The following is an 18,884-nucleotide window of genomic DNA, read 5'->3' as shown; positions in this document are numbered from 1 at the left end:
CTATAACTGCTTGGCGGCTTCTTACTTGTGCATTACCTTTTCCCGTACTCCGAAATTCTCAGTGCGAGACCCACACCTAGTTCACAAACCCCTTTTGCAGGGTTTTGTAGGAACTTCCCTTCTGTCTATTGACCATGACTATATATATGCGTAGAATGAGCTTCAATTGTTTGAAAACCAAAAGACCATTCTGTAAGTCTTCTGTGTTAGAAACCTGGTGGTGTTATACGTTCAATACGCATTGTATTACCCCCACAGATATGGTGGATGTTTTCCACAAGTACTTATATTCTGTTCACTTTTTGTTTCTATATTTTTATTGCAAACATATGAGCAGACACTGATCTCTGGAGGTGTATGCTACTGAGAGCATCTTCATACAAGAAGTACTCTGCAAGATTGGCATGATGCAGTACATGGGCTAAACATAACATTGGGGAGTGCTGCTTATACCAACAACCAGAAAACTCTGTAAAAAAAGAAGAAAAAGGTATTATTGTACAATAAAACATATTTCTGCATGAAAAGTCTGCGCGGTATGTTTTGCCGAGTATGTTTGCACAACCCTTCCCTCCCTCAACACGGACAACAAGCCAGGGGGTGGACGTGACATGCACGCACACCCCAAGAGGGGCACGCATACAAAACCCGCTCCTGAGGCAGAGCCCGTGCAAAAACCACACCGGGTACAACCGTGCCGGGGACTCCGGAGCAAGGAGAGACCACACAGACGTTCGCAGCGCAGAGCCTCAGGCCGGGGACGAAGCTCAGCAGGCAGAGCTCAAGGAAAGGGCTACTTTCGGGTGGGCGCACGCAAAGCGCGGCAGCTAACCCCCAGCAAGGAGAGCCCGTGTGAGCTGGGGGGGGGGCTGCACCCCTCGGAGCACACAGGCCCACGGGCACACCGCTTCGGCGCGCAGCGAGGCGGGTGTCCCCTCCAAAGCACGCAGCCCCCCGGGGCGCACCGGCGAGGGGACACCCCCCTCACACCCGGGAGGCTGTTACAGCCCCCACAGCTCCCACCCCGCAGCACACAGCGGGGCGGGTAGGGGGCTGCCGTCTCCGGAGCCCGCAGGACGCGAGAGATGGCCCGGGGCGGGCAGGGGGGGGAGCCCGGCGCTCCCCGCCGCTCGGCAGGGGGCGGGCCTGGCGCCTCGCCGCCGCCGCCCGTCCCAACGGCCAGCGCGCGCCGGGCCGCTCACCCCTCCCCGCCCCGCCGCCCCCAGCCGACTCCCCTCAGGGGCGATGTCGGCAGCGCCGCGGCGCCTCCTCCGCACGCTCTGCAGCTCCACCTTCAGGATGGGCGACTCGGCCTCCCGGCTGCCGCAGAAGGAAGAAGCGCTCCCCGGCAGGAACCAGCGCATCCCGGTGGCAGGTAGGGACGACCCCTCCCCGCGCCCCCCTCACCCCCGCGGCCCGCCCCGGTGGCGGCGGGGGAGGGGAAGCGGAGACCCGGCTCAGGGAGGAGAGGCGGTGCCGCTCCCTCAGGCCGCCCCTGCGCGCATGCGCGGAGCCCTCCCAGCGGGGCGGGCTGTGGTCGCTGCGGCGCCTGCGCGCGGGGCGGTGGCGCATGCGCGGCGGGGCGGTGGTGGTGGGGACATGGCGGGGGCGGCCCGTGTCTGTGAGGCGGCGGCAGGGCGGGACCTTCCCCGGGAGCCGGGAGGGTGCTTTGGGAGGCGCCTATTTCGTGATTTAGCTGCACAATGACGTTACCGGCCAGTCTTGTCGTAAGAAAAGAAGTTAATCGATTGTTGGAGCAGCCAGTAAGCACGTACCTGTTTTGGCCGTATATGAGTTTTCTGTTTAATTTTTACTGAGGGCCACCACAGTCCTATTCAGGGGTTTAAACATTTCTCTAGCCCTTACTTTTTCTGTTAAATACCTCAATACCTAAGCACGGTGTGGGTGTTCTAACCCTAATGTTTGGGAAGTGTTTTTAAGTTCTCAAACGATAATTCTTTCGGTGATTCTCCAGTACTCTTCCTTTCGTTTTGAGTAAATGCGTGCTGTCAGGTAAGCAAAGTAGCAGCCTAGAATTAAGCAATTTTACATTCTGTCAGCCCTCCTAGGAACTGAAAACATTGCAAGATGACTGTCATCACCATTAGACAGGAATTACAGTAGCACGTAGGTGCTCTAACGCACGTGATCGTTCTCCTGTTGTACAAGGTGTTTATTTATATGTATCTTTGCTCCAGGCACCTAAAGTCCCTAACAAAATCTGTGAACTTAAAAATATTTAAACACGTAATGTACATAAGTGCTGGTGGGAGAATAATGGATGATGACATAAGCCCAGTGAAAGAAGCGTTCGAGAGCATAGTAAAATCTTCCATTGTATAGATATTTGGCAAAATACTGAAGGTAGCAAGAAGGTAGCGGTGAAATTAAAGGTATCAGGAAGAGTATTATATTTGATGTGGAGAAGGTGGAATCAAAGGAGGGTTGCAGAGATTTGGTTGATGTCATTAGGGCGACGAACTCTAGAGATGATACTGAGAGTAGCACATTGCCTGGATTAAAGTGGCACCTTCACATTGCCTGTGGATAAAAGCTTGGACGGAAGATAATGCTAGGCGCATTTTATGCTCTGTAACTCCATAGATAGAATAATTTTGTGCTACTGTACAGAAAATGTCCTCATAAGGCCAAATAAGATTTTTTTTTTCAATTTTTATTCTATGAGTAAGCATGGTATTATGCACTTAATAACACCATGGAGTTCCAATGAATTGCGGAAGTTAAATTTTTTAAGATGTTAACTCCTTTCAGAAAAGAATGGCAGTTTAAAATTTAACATTGCATAACGTTTACTCAGTAACATTTCTTTTGTTTAAATTGCTCTTAGATTGCAGAATCAGAGGAGTGTTGGTTGGAAGGGCGCTCCAGTCCAGCCCCTGTGCCAATGCTGCGCTGCCTTCTCGTCAAAGAGTTTTTCCTCATGTCCAGCGTGAACCTCTTATGGCAGAGTCAGTGGCTGCTGCCCTTTCCGATACTGTCTGGTGCTGTTGAGAAGGGTTTGGCTGAGTCGTTGTTCTCGCTCCCTATTAAGCTGCTGTAAAATTGCTCCTTAGTTTACGCTGAAAACACGCCCAGCTTCTGCGGGCTCTGTAGGCTTGCATGCTGTAGGCTGCTGACCAACTTTACCATTGACCTTACAGACCCTTGCCATTTTATTAACGTCTCTCTTGAGCTGAGGACCCAAAACTGGACATGGTACTCCAGGTGAATTCTTAGCAGTACAGCAGAGAGGTTTTGTCCTTACTCTGCTGTCCACGCTCCTTGTAATGCAGCACAGTACACAGTTTGCTTTATTTGCAATGAGAGCACATTGTTAGCTCGTATTTAACCTGGCATCCAGCATAATCGCAGGTCCTTTCCATCAGGGCTGAGATTATCTTGCACTGGTGCAAAACTTGCACTTCTCCTTGCTGACCTTCATGAGGTTTCTGTTGGCATAGACCTGAAATTTTTCAAGGTCTTGTGGGACTGAAGCTCTGCTGTTTGGCATGTCCCCTCTCACTCTCTGTTTAGCTTTGCCTTCAAATTTGCTGAGTGTGTTTTCTGTCACATCATTCATGTTATTGTTTAAGATATTGAATGATATTGGCCCCAGCATCAGCCCCTGGGGTAGCCTGCTACACGCTAGACATCAAGATATTGATCACTGCCTTGTGAGTCTGGTGGTCCTGCCAATTTTTGATGTGTCTAGTGCCTAGCAGTCTGTTTTTCCAGCCAGTGCTTTCTCAGCTTCCAAATGCAAATGCTGTAAGAGATGGTGTCAGAAGCCCTGCTAAAGTCAACATGTATTACATCCATTGCTTTGCCCTCATCTGCACAGCCAATCATTTCATCATAAAAGGCAACCCAGCTGGTCGAGCATGATTTGCCTTTGGTAAATATGTTGACTATTCCTGATTACTTTCCCATTCTCTTTGTGTTTGGAAATGATTTCTGAGGACATACTCCATGATCTTCCCTGGGACTGAGCCAAGGCTGAGCAGCCTGTAGTTCCTCAATCCTCTTTTTGCCTTCCTTAAAGATGGCTGTTACTGTAGCCCATTTCTAGTCATCAGAGATCTCCCCCAGTCACCGGGGTTTTTCTAGATACCGTTATATTTAGATCTGTCACAGTGTTATGATGGTCACACCAGCGAGCTTCCTCCGCAGCCCTGGAAAAATTCCACGTGATTTCTTGGACATTTAACTTCTTTAGGTAGCCATAACGCATTTTGCCCCACATTGCTGCTTTTCTTTCTGACTGTGCCAGTGCATGCAGAGGTTTTGGAGCAGCCTTGGTTTCTGAAGACTTAGGCAAAAGAGGTTTTGAGTATTTTAGTCTCTTCTGTACCACTTCTGGGCTGTCTTCTGTATTCATCGATGCACCCAGATTTTCTCTGAGCTTCTTTTTACTCCTGTAATTTTTGTGGAATCATTTCTTATTACTGTTTGCATTCCTAGCTAGTTTTAACTCTAGCTTTGGCTTTTCTGATTTTGTGCCTAAATGCCTAGGCAATGCTTTTATGTGCCTCCTTTGTTGATTGTTATTGTTTCTCCTTCTTATATGCTCTCTCTTTGCTTTTCAGTTCATTAAGCAGCTCTGTGTTTCTGATGACGTTCCCAGTTTTTCTGCATGGTATTTTGTTCCTTAGCTCTTTTAGAAAGTTTTGTCAAAATTTAGACCACCCTGAAGGGCGCTTTCTCCCTTTGACAGCCTCTCAGGGGCTTCTACCTAGCAATTCCCTAAATAAGCCAGAGTTTGAGCTCTGACAGTCCAAAATACTAAATCTGCTGTTTATCTTTTTAGCCTTCCTTTGGATCCTGAACTCTGTCGTCTTGTGGTTAGTGCAGCTCTCTGCCATCTGCTGCTGCAATGCCACCAGTTCTTCTGTGCTTCTGAACAGCTGGTCAACAACCAACCATTACCCCTGGTTGGTCCCTCTGGCACTTCGGTATGAAATTGTCACTAGTGCAGCTTCCTGAGTTACTTGCACAGCTTGGATGTTACCCTTCCCAGCCATGTCTGGGAACTGAAATCTCCCAGGGGGACCAGAGCCAGCAGTCTGGAGACTTCTGCTAGCTCTTTGTGGCAAGTCTCATCCACTTACCTCCTCTTGGTCAGGTGCTTTGTAGCAGACCCCAAACCACACCAGCTCCAGTGTCTCCCCTCTGATCTTGACTTGGAGACTCTCAGCGGACGTGACTTCAGTTTCACACTGGAGCTTTGTGCTGTCAAGGAGTTTGTTTCCGTAGAGTGCAGCTCCCCATCCTTCTCTGTGCTAATCCTTCCTACATACCCTGTTCCCATCCCATCCACTGCTCAAGTTGTGTGTGCTGTGCCAGGTCTCTGATTCTGATCACATCATAGGTCTGTGACCACACTTGGACATCTGAGTCATCTTTGTGAACCACACTCTTAGTGTGGAGACACTTGAGGAAAATTTCTGCCACCCCTTTCTTTTAAGTGGTAACTAGCATTGATCCTAATCCAGTGACCTGAGGTGTCCATCCTGTTCATCTTTAATGGTGTTGAGGGCCTCTAAGCGTTTCCTAGGTGAAGAGCTGCAGAGCATGTAGCGTCTTGTCTGTGCCATCTCTTTGAAGATCCTGTTGATCTCCTGCTCCTCATTCCTGATGTGACATAATGTGCTCACTTCTTCTTGCAGCTCCTTCCCTTGCGCTGCAGCGACTAGGTCTGCCAGAGCATAGCTTTCAAAGGTGAGGCTGCTGCCACTGCTGCAATCGATCCCCATGGAGGAGCACCAGGCTCTCCCCACAGCCTGGGACCACTCTCAGGAGCTCAGTCCGGAGGGAGGTTGCTGAAGTACCCGAGGTGTTAGTGCTGTCTGGGTCAGGGCATCGTCCCCTGGAAGGTGTTTTCTCCAGCTGAGGGTTTTCTTCTGTAAGCAGCGCTTCTGGGCTCCCTTTGTTTCTCCTGCACATTGTGTTAATTGCATTGCACCTGCTTGCGCATCCTGGTCCCGGTGCTCCAAGTTCTGGATGCTTTCTGGGTGTGAGACGGGCATGAATGTGCTCTGCCCCTTGGTGAGACTTGTTGTTTGGCGGGGAACCTCTCGTGCTGAGGGTTCTTGATTGCCATTCACAAACCTTGTGAGTACAGAGACCAGCTCAGACTGCTTCCTCCTTTGCTGCAGACCGAAAAGAGGAAAAGGCAGCTGAGTCACAACTTCAGCTTGAAAGTTGCGTGTAATCTAGTCTTGTGAAAAGCTAAATTGCGTTTCTATTCCTTTGTAACTTGCTGACCACGGGATTATGTGAGACTTGACCTTGTCTGCGTAACTCTTTTTTTTGTTTTGTCCTAAGGTTATTACTAATTTAGGATCTGAGTCTAAGAAAATTATGTAGTTAAACCTTGTATATTGAATGGATTTCTGTGAAGTGACTGGAAGTAGTTGGTTTGTGTTACAAAGGGTTCTGTTTGTAGAAGTCAGTTAAGCAGGGATAAAATACCATACTGTGAGTGGAAAACACTACAAACATTAGTAAGCATCACTTACTCTTTTTGTAATCAAGTTGGATTTATCTGATCTTCAAAAAATTTCATAATTTGGGAATTAGAGTTTGCTGTGCTGTTTTCTTTCCTTGCAGTAGATCTGCTGCATTCATTTTTGAAAATTACTCCTTTCATATGAATTCTCTATAATGGTGCAATACAATGTCATCCTTTGTAGTAAAATCTCATTTATTGCTTCTACCTTTCTAGTATAACTTTACTTTTCAGAATTAATTTTAGTTACATTACTGCTGAAACTTGGCTGTGTTTTATGAGTGTGTGAGTATATCTTGCTTGCACTATTTAATTGACTTTTATTTTATGATAATGGTAGGAGCACTAGTCAACAGGCCCTAATAACGTAGAGGGAACCTCCTGTGCAAGACATTGTATAATAACATATTTATACATGCACACACATACGATTTTTTTCTGCCAGCTAGCCTGAGATAGCAGAGTATAGTAAATTAAAAGGAAGTTTTGTCCCGGTGGTCCCAATGAATAGTGTCAGGAAATACCTTCGCTATCTTTGTGGTCTCAGCTATGTTCCTAGCAGAGGTACGTACATTGTAACATAGGCATCTGTAGTGGGTTAACTTTTTTGAGGCAGTAAAGGTACAGCTCATGGGTAGACAGTCTTATGGTTGTTTAAACTTATTAAGCCTCTTAGCTTTGTATTTATATTAATAGAGGAATAATTACAAATGTGGAGGAGGTCATGGTGAACTTTAGTCTGACCTTCCATATAAAAAAGAGCACAGCATTTCCATGAATTAATTCTCGCTTGAATCAGATCATGCTCTTTAAAGAAAACATTGATTAAAAATGTCATTTGACAGAGGATCCGCAGCAAAATTTCATAAATTGTTCCAATGTTTCATAACTCTCTCCATTAAAAAGGAGATAATTTGCATATTTTGAATCACTTTGTTATGTTTCAACGTCCAGCCATTGCAGCTTGGTACAGTTTTCTTCACGAAGATGAAAAGCATGGTAGTATGTGTTTCTTGGTTTTCATGAAATACGTTTAGATCATAATTAAGTTGCTGGTTAGCCTAGTTTTTAAAAAAGTGAAGGCTTCAACCAGAAGCAAAGTGAAATTTTATTGTTGGCAGAAGGCACGTTTTTCAATAATTTATTAATTTTTGTTTCTTTTCCTTAAATTTCATGAATTACTTAAGGTCTTCCTTAAGTTTTAGTTATCGGAAGTAGACACCGGATTTTACTAGTGACAGTGTTAGTGTCAACTGCAGTCTTGTTCCCACTTAATGTTTTCCTGTTTGTGTATCAAAGGACAACTAGCATTTTGGGTTAAAGTTTTGCACTGGGAGCTTTGTGTTCAAGTGATCATCTCCTGCATACCTAAGAGCTTTTCAGGTCTGATGCTATTTTTAACTTTATGAATTGATCCGCATTTACTTTGACGACTTGATTTAATTCCAAGTCTGTATATTTTACATTAAGGTTATACAATAGTGAATTTCAGTTCGATGCGGAATTAGTACTTCAACTTGACATACTGAACTCAAGAAAACTTGCACTGAGTGTTTTTGCTGAGACATCTGGAGAAGAACGTGGCTAGTGAGCATAGGAAATTGAGATTTTGATAGGGTTCTAGTCTCACCCTCATTGTTTTATTGTTACTGTCTTCAGATGTAGCAGGAGTATTTCAGCTTTAGTTGCTTGGATATTGTTAAAACCAATTAATGATCTTTGAGTGAAAGGGTCGCTCTGCCTAAATTCAGTTAAGCTGGGACATGCTGCTCAGGGGGATCTTATCCACGTGTGTAAATAACTGATGGGAAGGAGTAAAGGAGATGGAGAGGGACCCTTCTCAGTGGTGCCCCATGGATGGGCAAGAGGCAACAAGCCCAAACTGAAACGCAGGAAATTCCATTTCAACACAAGAAGAAATTTTTTCTCTCTCAGGTTGGTTGAACCAGTGAAACAGGTTGCCCAGAGAAGTTGTAGCTTTTCCATCCTTGGAGATAGTCAAAGCCTGACAGGACACAGTACTGAGCAGCCTGCTCTAGCTGACCTGGCTGTGAGCAGCGGGGTTGGACTAGGTTATCTCCAGAGGCCCCTTCCAACTTCAGCTGCGCCGTCACTCTGTAAATCCTCTTAGCTGTAGCTGTGGTGGTAGCAGCAGTGTCCATCTTTTCTAGGATTCTCTGGCAATTACAGAATTCCCTCAGGATCTTGATGATCCTCCTCTGTTGGGAGGCTGAAATGACATCCTAAGGAGATATATCAAAATAACCAGCCAAAGCATACCTGGGATGATGGTAATTCTTCAAGTGACTGCAGGAGGCTGGAGCCAGATCCTCAAGTCTTTTTTCTGGCCACACTACTTTTGCATTTCTGTATGTATACCAGTCTGACCCGTTGTAGAGAGGAGCATGCTTTCAGTCTCGCAGGATACTCCAAGTCGAAGCGGTTAGAATGTACTTCTGAAATGTGTTTCAGTCTTCCCCAGGCTGAGTGGAGGTATGTCAGTTTTTTCTAAAGTTTCTAGAGGATGTACTGAAGTTTTGCAACAGGGATCACTTGCTTTTCCTTCAGAGACTCACTTCTTCCCATTAAATTTATGCAGAACATAAACAGGTATTTTATGGGAATTGCTTTACTTTTCCTGTTCTGTCCCCTGCCTGCTGAAGTAGTGCTTGCTTCTCACAGGATACAGACAGATTAGATTCCACCCCAATTCACTGTATATGCATAAAGAATAGTACACCTTATATTCTTACAGGTAGATTATTTCACAACAGTTTTTTTAAATGAAATGATTTTAGGTATCATATATTCCCTTAGGACTTGTTTAGTTGATTTCTATTGTTGCATTTAGTTGGACGTCTTTTGAAGCTTAATAGTTTCCAAACACAGGGAACATTCAGAAGCAGAAAGAACCCTTTAAATTGCTTTGCTTCTATACCTGTTTGTTTTAGTGTAATTTCTGTCCATGCTAATCTCTTTTACCCTTCTTAAAACACTGAACAGAAATTATTGTGGTCAAACTAGTGGCCTGGGGTCTGGTACCTTCATTTGTCTCATCCCCTGCCCTTGGAGGAGGTGGCTGGCTGGACTGCGTATGCTGCCAGTGGGCACATGGAAGGGTGCTAAGGCTAAAAGACTGTAACTTTTCTTATGCACATTCATGGTCTGGTACAGAGACTTCCTGGTGGAATTTGATCCCTGTGGGCATGGGATCATCCAGTAATTTTCTCAACAGTTAGTGAATCTGTGTTGTCATTAAAGTTTAAATTATGCTGACTTGTAATGATACAGGGGCATTGCACTGACAAAGCATGCTGGATATCACTGAGCTGCGATTGTTGAATAACTTACTCTTAAACCGTTAGTACTTTCCTACCAAGGGTGAATGGCAAAACGGAGAACTGCTTATTGGGACAGCCCCGATCCCTTGATATTGTGGATTAGTATGGCATGGAAATCTCCATGGTTTTGTAGCTTCTTTGTACTGTGCAGAATTAGGGAAAAAATCTGGTACCTTATGCTTATTCTGTGCCTAAATATGTATGCATTGTTAGGTTGAGAAGTTTTAAACGGATTTTCCCTGATGTTCTGACAGTTTGCCGAATTGTGCAAGGCACAAGATTTTGCAGTAGAATTGCAAACGGAAATCTAAGCTTAATGTTTTCTGAGATAGTTTTTCAGTAGAATATAAGGAACAAAATGAAAAATATTAGATATTTTTTCCTTTAATGATCAAAAAGTTTGTTAATCGTGGGCAAATATGAAACTTGTTTTCAGACATGAATTTAATGTCACTATGTTGTAGGTCTAAAATAGAGATTCTTGAGTGAGATTATGCCTCAGAACAAAGCCTACAAAGGAAAGAGAGTTTCTCTTAAGGTTTAGGAGGAGTAATTTCTTAAAGTTTTCCACCACTTTATTTACCTGCTACAGTGTTTTACATAAAGAATTATCTAGTTACACATTTTTGCTGAAGTTTATATGGAATATGGGCCAAAAAATGTGAGATCTGACTTCCATTGAAATACAGTTCAGGAGCATGTTGAGTAACGATGTCATATGTGGTCTAGTGTTTCTCAAATTTCAGTTTACCTTTCTAATTCAGAAGAGTTAATTATTTATTTCTTCGTTCTCAGAGATGCTCTTTGCCTCAAATACACTCAAGCCATCAATTTCCATAAATTATTAAATTTCATTACAATTTCACTGCGTGTGCCGAGATTCAAATCAGCGGGAATGTAAAGCAGAGTATGTTTCTTTGCGGAAGCACCTCACCCCCAGTAATTGTATATTAACTGAAAGACAACTTCTGACATTTGTGGTTACAACATCTTTACAGGTAGGTGTGAGATGAATTTGCTTGGAAATCCTGTCTGTAATAACATGCCATGGCTTTTTCTCTTTCTCTGTTTTTTTTTTTTTTACACCTTGTCAGGTATTTATATCTAAACACTAAACAGCTCATTTTCAAGCCAAGTGTACAACTGTAAATATTGTACTGCCATTGGAAAAACAGGAATTACTTTTTAACCACCCATTATGTTTGTATTTTGGAAGGTGTTGCAAGGAGAAGCAAAGGTTAAGTCAATCTAAGGAGATTTTTTTTGTTGTTTGCATGTGGTTTTTGCTCTGGCAGCTGGAAAACACAACAAAAAGGAAGTTAGCATGCACACGCGATGCTTGATAGATTAAAAGCATACAGGAAATATGTTTACAGAGCTGCACATCCAGCTGTCAAACACTGCTCCCAAGGTAACACCACCCCGATGAAAAAACCCTGCACTGCCTTATCACCTCTAACTACACTGCAATAGAAGGGGCTACGTCATTCATCAGTAAGCCCTCTCCAAAAAAAAAAAAAAAAAAAAAAAAAATCTCTTGTTTGAGTCCCTGGAGTTGCTGGCGGACTGCTTAGCATGCCGCTCACAGTCGGGTGTGTGCGCTGGCATGAAGCAGCGCTGCACAAAGCTGTACCCCCAGGACTGTGGCGGGGCGGGTGCGGAGGAAGCTCTCCCCGGGGTTTCTCCTGGCAACAGCGCGGGTTGCTGGGAAACAGAATTACTTAAATGGGGAGAAACTTTACCCAACTGGCAGCCTCTTGAATGCAAATAAGGCTTGAAGGAGACTCGTCTTGCTCATACTGTAATTTCCCTCTCCAAAATGAAAAATGAATCCAGAGGTTCTTTATTCAGAGGATTATGTGTGGATGCTGCTCTGAGGAATCATTCAAAGTTGTGTAATAAAAGAGGATAATTATTTCTAGTAAAAGGTAGTGGTGTGGTACACTGGACTCAATATCTTCTCGTCACTGCGGTTTTGAAAAGGGATGTAATGTTTGAATTTGCCAAATTTGTGTTGTTAGATAAACCTGTCACGAGAATTAAACGCAAGAGTTATATTTACAGTGGTTATTTTTTTCACTAGAGAATATTTTATATTATTTTGTGTGAATCCTAGGATACATTGGACTTCTTTGGCTAACTGTGTCCATATATCTTTAGTGCGATTTTTGCATGAATGACATTGACGTGACATTTAGGTAATGTTCTGATTTCAACTCAGAAAATAAGAAGGTTGAGAGAAACATCTCGCTTTCTTCACTTGGTCTCCATGCTACTATTTAAAAACCTTTTGTGCTCGGATGCTAAAGACCTGTGGTGCCAGCTATGCTTTCCGTTGTGTCCGTGTAACTCTGATGAACAAATGTTCTTTTTAAATATGATACTTGGCTGATTTTGCCATAGTCATTCTAGCACGAAGGTAGCATATATGGGGAAGACTAAGTTGGTTTTAAATGGTGGCTGTTGCAGCTATTCAAATACAAGTAGTACAATACCGTGTAGTAAATCAGGTTGTGCCCCAGATCACACAGGTGCCTCTGTAACACTCAGCTGGTGAATGTATATCACAGGTAGAGACATGGGATTAGGTTGCCCATTGCTCCTTCTCTTTCCACACCAGGTAAGAGAGTATGGGGTAAAACCCCCCTTGTTTTGGCTTTACATTGTACCAGGTACAGAGCTGGGATAGAGCACTGGGAGGGACTCTACTATTGTTGAATTGCTGCTGCAAGTACTGTTATAGCAATACACAGAGTTACACTTTTATAGTAAAACAGGCACTTGCGTGTTTAATTCATCACATGGTGAATGTCAAAAGGCATATAAACCAGGTGAATAATGCCCCCAAAATGCCTCTTTCTTCCACTGGCTGCAAGGGGAGTGTCCAGTGACCAGCTCAGATGGAGGCATCGGTGTTATAGTCAGCTAAAGCGTGATGACATGAATCCTGTCTTTGCTGTCTTAGGCAACTGTAGAATAACAGAATGCTTTGGGTTGGAAGGGACCTTTTCAGGCCATCTAGTCCAACGCCCCTGCAATGAGCAGGGACATCTTCCACTAGATCAGGTTGCTCAGAGCCCTGTCCAACCCGACCTTGAATGTTTCCAGGGATGGGGCAGCTTTCTGGGCAACCTGTTCCAGTGTTTCACCATCCTCATCGTAAAAAATTTCTTCCTCATATCTGGTCTGGACCTGCCCTCCTTTAGTTTCAAACCATTCCCCCTTGTCCTGTCGCTACAGGCCCTATGAAAAAGTCTGTCCCCACCTTTCTTATCAGCCCCGTTTAAGTACTGAAAGGCCGCCAGAAGGTCTCCCCGGAGCCTTTTCTTCTGCAGGTTGAACAACCCCAACTCCTCACAGCACGTGTTCCAGCCCTCTGACCATTTTTGTGGCCCTAACCAGATAGTGCACAATCTTCCATGGGCCCATTGACTTGTATTTCAATTATGTAGCTGTTTGATGTTGGTTAAATCATTGACATGTCTGTCCCAGTCTTCCATTTGGAAGGGTTCTTCAGGAGTAAACTGCTTTGACTATTTAAAATATTCTTTTAATTTTGACCCTATTATTTATTGCTCTTCTTGTGTCTACATAGTCATTTAGATTCTCTCAATTTTCTTTCATGTCCTTGATGAGAGGAGAGAGAAAGAGTGGTCCTATGCTGCCTTCTCCTCTGTTCTGTTAAAGAGTAAAGCTGTTTTAATCTCTTCTCATAAATAGGTTACTTTTCAAAATATATATCATAATCATACTTCTCGGCATGGTAGAGCTCTGTTATATATGGTATTCCTAAAGAAAAGGGTAACTGCTATGGAGACTCATTCAAAGTAGACATGATCATGATTTACGTTACAGTTACGTAGACAGATTAGCTCAGTGTAAGCCAGGTGTGGATTTATAGCATAATAACTACGCCAGGTAACTGCCTACTTGGATGCCTTTGTTGCAGTGAATGCAAAGTAATCTGTCTCAGTTTCATTGAAAGGTAAGCTATGTTACATTTACTCCAGGGTAAAAAAGTGCGGTTACCACAAAGAAGAGATGCTCTAATATGTTAAGAATTTTGTTTGTGTGAATCCTTTTTATCGTCTCTGTTTTTCCCCAGAACAGCACAACCCAAATTAATTGAGGGAATAATGTTATTTAATGACCTATTGCTGTAGTTGGTACTTCAAGTAAAGCCTTGAAAATTTTTTCTTGCCAAAAGAGTTATTCCGGTTGCCCTGAGTCAAAAGCTGTCTTTTTTTTTTTTTTTTCTCTCTTCATTAAATGCCAGTTCACAGAGTCATAGGTTTTTTTCCTTCTTTTCTTTGATTTTCTTGGCTAATGTTTGTATACAACATTTTGAATAACAGAAGAATTTCTAAAGTTAGGCTAAGCTAAATGAGGGTTAAGTTGTTCACGCGTGGACCTGTAGAAGTGCAGCAGCTTTAGTTCCCTCAGAACCCTCAGGAAGTACCATAGCAAAACACCTCATACTTTAATTGATTTGAAAGAAGGTAAGTGCAGAATAGACCTTCCATTAGGTTGCCATAAGGCAAATTTAAGGTTGTTTGAATGTTTTAGCTATTAACCTCTCTGTCTTAGTCCTTTTGTTTTTCTTTGATGTATAGTATTTACTTTGAATTTTTTCAGCTTAAAAAGCTGTGGTTTAATTAATGACTTCCTGTCAACTTTACACCTTCAAATTACAATGGTGTACGTTGCCTTAACTTCAGTTTTATGTAATTTTTATTAAATTTATTTTTACTTTGTGGCCATCGAATTACTTGGCTTGTGATTTGTTGTGTGATAGGCGTTGTTTTATCTTTGCATGCTAATATTTTATTTATTATGTGTAGAATGTCAGTGGTATGGATACATTTGTATATTGCTCTTATTTTGTTACTTGCAAATTTTTACGATACGTATGAAACTTGCATTTAAATTTCTAGTACAATTAAAATAATACACATAAATAAGTCCCTAGTTCAAATAAGATAAAAATGTGTGCAATATATAATGATGTTTATTGCAGTTTCTTATGTATTGCTCATAGTTAATTCCTGTTGCAGATATGCAAAAGTGGAGTTAGTGTTATTTCATCCACCTGGGTGAAGAGATTATTTCGGTCTTAGTTTTGAGGATAGGATTTTATTTTCTGTTGAGAAATGTGGCCAAGTAGATTATATCTGTATTGTTACTGTAGTTTGGGCTTGATTTTTAAGGAATTTGACTTTCCAGGACATGTTTTAAGGCCTACCTGGATTTCAGGAATGGCCGAGAAGCATAACTCTAGCAGGAACTGATTTTTTTGGTGTCACAGAATCACAGAATGACAGGGGTTGGAAGAGACCTCTGGGGATCATCTAGTCCAACCCTCCCACCAGAGCAGGTTCACCCAGAGCACAGGAATCTTATCCAGGCGAGTTCTGAGTATCTCCAGGGAAGGAGACTCCACAACCTCTCCGGGCAGCTTGTTCCAGTGCTCTGCCACCCTCAAAGGAAAGAAGTTCCTCCTCATGTTTAGATGGAACTTCCTATGACCAAGTTTGTGCCCGTTACCTCTCATCCTGTCACTGGGCACCACTGAAAAAGGACTGGTCCCATCCTCCTGGCACCCACCCCTGCAGTATTTATAAGCATTGATAAGATCCCCCCTCAGTCTTCTCTTCTTCAGACTAAAAAGACCCAAGTCCCTCAGCCTTTCCTCATAAGGAAGTTGTTCCAGTCCCCTAATCATCTTCGTAGCCCTTTGCTGTACCTTCTCCAGCAGCTCCCTGTCCTTCTTCAACCGGGGAGCCCAGAACTGGACACAGCACTCCAGATGCGGCCTCACCAGGGCAGAGTAGAGGGGGAGGATAACCTCCCTCGCCCTGCTAGCCACACTCTTCTTGATGTACCCCAGGATGCCGTTGGCCTTCTTGGCCCCAAGGGCACGTTGCTGGCTCATGGTCATCCTGTTGTCCCCCAGGACTCCCAGGTCCCTTTCCACAGAGCTGCTCTCCAGCAGGTCAGTCCCTCACCTGTGCTGATGCATGGGGTTATTCCGCCTCAGGTGCGGTACCCTACACTTGCCTTTGTTGAATTTCATAAGGTTCCTCTTTGCCCAACTCTCCAGCCTGTCCTTCAGTGTGAGACAGAAAGCTCTCATCTTGAGCACATATACTCTATTTGGAGTAGAGATTTGGTGCCTGAGCCACTGGCTGGTGACTTCTGCTAGGAACCCAGTGAGAAAGTAGAAGTATTGTGCAAGGGATGCTTGTTCTGAGTAGACAATGGAAGTGCTCGTAGAAAGCCTGAAGATTAGCAGCAGAAGCATGCCACATCCTGGGCTACTGCTCTGTAATCAGAAAACACTCAACTACCACTGTGGGATGTTAGATATTTTCCACAAACCGTAGCCAGCTCTGGCCCTTGGGTAGGAGAAATGTTTCAGTATTGCACCCTTGCTCTCAAAAGGGAAGCACAGGTTGGTTCTTCTTAATGGCAGGGCTGACCTGTCTGTTTTCATTGAGGCATCATCTGGATGATGTTGATGTTTCTCCAGAGGTCTTTCTGTTTCTGACATTCCCCATTCATCTTTTACTATTTACAGGCTCAGAAATGCACTTTTTGGTTCATCAAACATTCACCTCCTGAAAATTTCATCACAGAACCTGGTATACATCTGTGGCTGTTTCAGTCGATGCACAGCTCACTCCTAAAGCAGGAGCAGGCGTCGGGGAGGACAGTCATTGATTAGCTGGCAGGCTGGATGAGGAAGGAGAGGGATGACTCTGGACAGCCCTTGGGGACAGCAAAACGGAATGCAGAGACAGGGACTGGTACCTGCTGGACTGCAGAGTAGGATCATAGGATAATCCAGGTTGGAAGGGACTTCGGAAGATCATTGATTTATGAGAGCAGTAGATTGACAGCTGATCTACTGGTCTTGTAGAGAAAATGTCTGTAATCATCTGCTACTTTCAAATGTTGAGCTTACATTTTAAAAAAGGACAAAATACTAAGTCATGGAATTAGTAGATGATTTCCTGATATGTTTTAGCAAACTGCAGTAAGATTTCTTCTAAGATGATCAGAAGCAAAGTAACTGCACCAGAGATAACTTTACAATATGTAGGGTCTATGGGGGCTATTTATATTGCTTTCTTTCTTTTGTTTATGTTCTTGCTTAAGGATGCTCTTATTACCGAAATAGGGATGTACGAATCTACTTTTGCACTTACTGAGGTTGACTTGATGTGTGATGGGGAACAGAAATGAAATCTCATCTTAAAGAGGTTGCCCTCAGACAACTTTTAATAAAATAAACTGCTCACAGAGTAATAGTACTTAATTTTAGTAGTATCTTGAGTGACAATTTTCAAAGTTACTACTCAGAAAGGGAACAGGAAAGAGAAGAAATTAGCAGGCAAACCAAACGTAAAGGGCAGATTCTTAAGCAGAACATACTAATATGTCTTTATATGAAGAAGAGAAATATCAATAAGATGACCCAGAGATACGATATGTTTCTTCTTTAAGATACTAATTTTAGAACTTAGATAGTGATCTTTTATCTTTTCTTTTGAGTGATTCTGGGATTTTCTGACCCTCCTCCTATTTTTTATCATTTCTCCCGTAAATCCAATCATAAATTCAGTGATTTGGGTATAATTGCTCTGAAGTGCAGCTGCAACTTCTGAAATTAAGCAATAGGACCAACAGTATATCTGTTTGCTATATTCATTTCTTCAGAAGTGAAGCATTCTGCTTCTGAAAAGTGTCTTCTGATGTTGTTGGCAGCTGAACACGATTCCTGTTTAAAACGCTGTGTTGAGCAGTGAAGGGATTTGGGGTAGGACCTTATACTTTGTATCTTACTGTTGAGTGGGTTAACGCATTTGTTTTCTTACCAAGTTGTCTAAATTTTGTGCTATTTAATTTAATTTGGTCCCTTGTGCCATTCTTTGTCATCAAATTGCTTTTCAAACTACCTGAAAGATGTTCTCTTTTACTGGAATAGGATACCATCCCACTCAGGAAAAGCTGGATTCAGAGTCTAACAATGAGTACCTGGCGTGGGCATTGCAGGCTGTTTCTGTGCCAATAAATTGAACTGCATCAGGGCCCTGGCTCTGTAGATGTAGATGACTCAGATAATATCTGTTAAATTGTTAGAGAGAACCCGGGTCTGCCTTTGCCCTGGTCAACCAGTACGTTCCTCTGAAATTCCTAGACGTGGTTCAGGAGTTCGCAGTCGACAACGCAGCCATCCTTTTTTGGGGCGTACAAGTATGGTGTGGCTGTGCCTGGGCTGTTGACGGAGGTCCAGAGGATGGGACCTGTGGTCATGAAGTAGCCGTCAGCAGGACTTCGGTGTCTCTCCAGTCTTCGGTGGTGCAAAAGTGCAGACTTTCAGACTTGCCCTCTTGCATTTAAGTGACTACATTTCTCCTTAAGTCCTCATTAAGGAGTCATCCTTGTGTTGAGCATTTCACACAGCAATTAAGACCTACTCAGTATTTGATTTAATTTACAACAATTAAAAGCAAGCTTTTTGAATGAGAGAGGAAAAAAAATAGATCATCAAATACATGCCCTATACGTGTGGATATCTGTGCACAGATGTTCCAGGGTACTACTGTTGTAAAAATACTATTAAGTATAATGGAAGTGGAAAATGAGTAAAAAATTGCCCTCTCTGGGCTGATGACTGGATGCAGATGAAGAATTTTGAGATATTAATCTCTGTAGAACCATTTAAAATATTTAATTTTTGAAAATTTAATTGTGGAAGAGACTGTTGAACGTGCAATAAAGCACTTGGTACCTGAATTTTACCACAAAGCCCTTGGTTAGTGCAAAACAAAGAATATGTTCTTATGCCTCACACATGGACTGACAATTATGAGAGGGTAACCTGACCATATTTTGGCTAAATTCTCTTTCTTAGCAATTTGATTTTTCAGAGCCTGCTTTTTCATAATCACTGAAGATATTTGAGAGTTTCTATCCACTTCATTACAAGTCTATTTCCACTCTACCCAAGTTAACTGTAAGTGGATTCCATT

At 43.1% G+C, this 18,884-nt stretch overlaps 1 protein-coding gene across 1 annotated transcript in view; it reads left to right on the top strand.

Moving 5' to 3' along the window:
* The first annotated feature begins 1,261 nt into the window (after positions 1-1,261).
* The window catches only part of MSRA (methionine sulfoxide reductase A), a 295,481-nt gene continuing 277,858 nt past the window's right edge, over positions 1,262-18,884 (top strand). Inside the window, exon 1 of the mRNA XM_059835372.1 lies at positions 1,262-1,375. Within this exon, the coding sequence (XP_059691355.1) occupies positions 1,300-1,375 (76 nt within the window). The 5' untranslated portion in view covers positions 1,262-1,299. The remainder of the gene's footprint in view (positions 1,376-18,884) is intronic.

Source organism: Gavia stellata, chromosome 2 (assembly GCF_030936135.1).
Source record: "Gavia stellata isolate bGavSte3 chromosome 2, bGavSte3.hap2, whole genome shotgun sequence".
Taxonomy (NCBI): Eukaryota; Metazoa; Chordata; class Aves; order Gaviiformes; family Gaviidae; genus Gavia; species Gavia stellata.
Note: the sequence above shows the minus strand (reverse complement) of the source record. Positions and strands in the feature narration are given on the sequence as shown.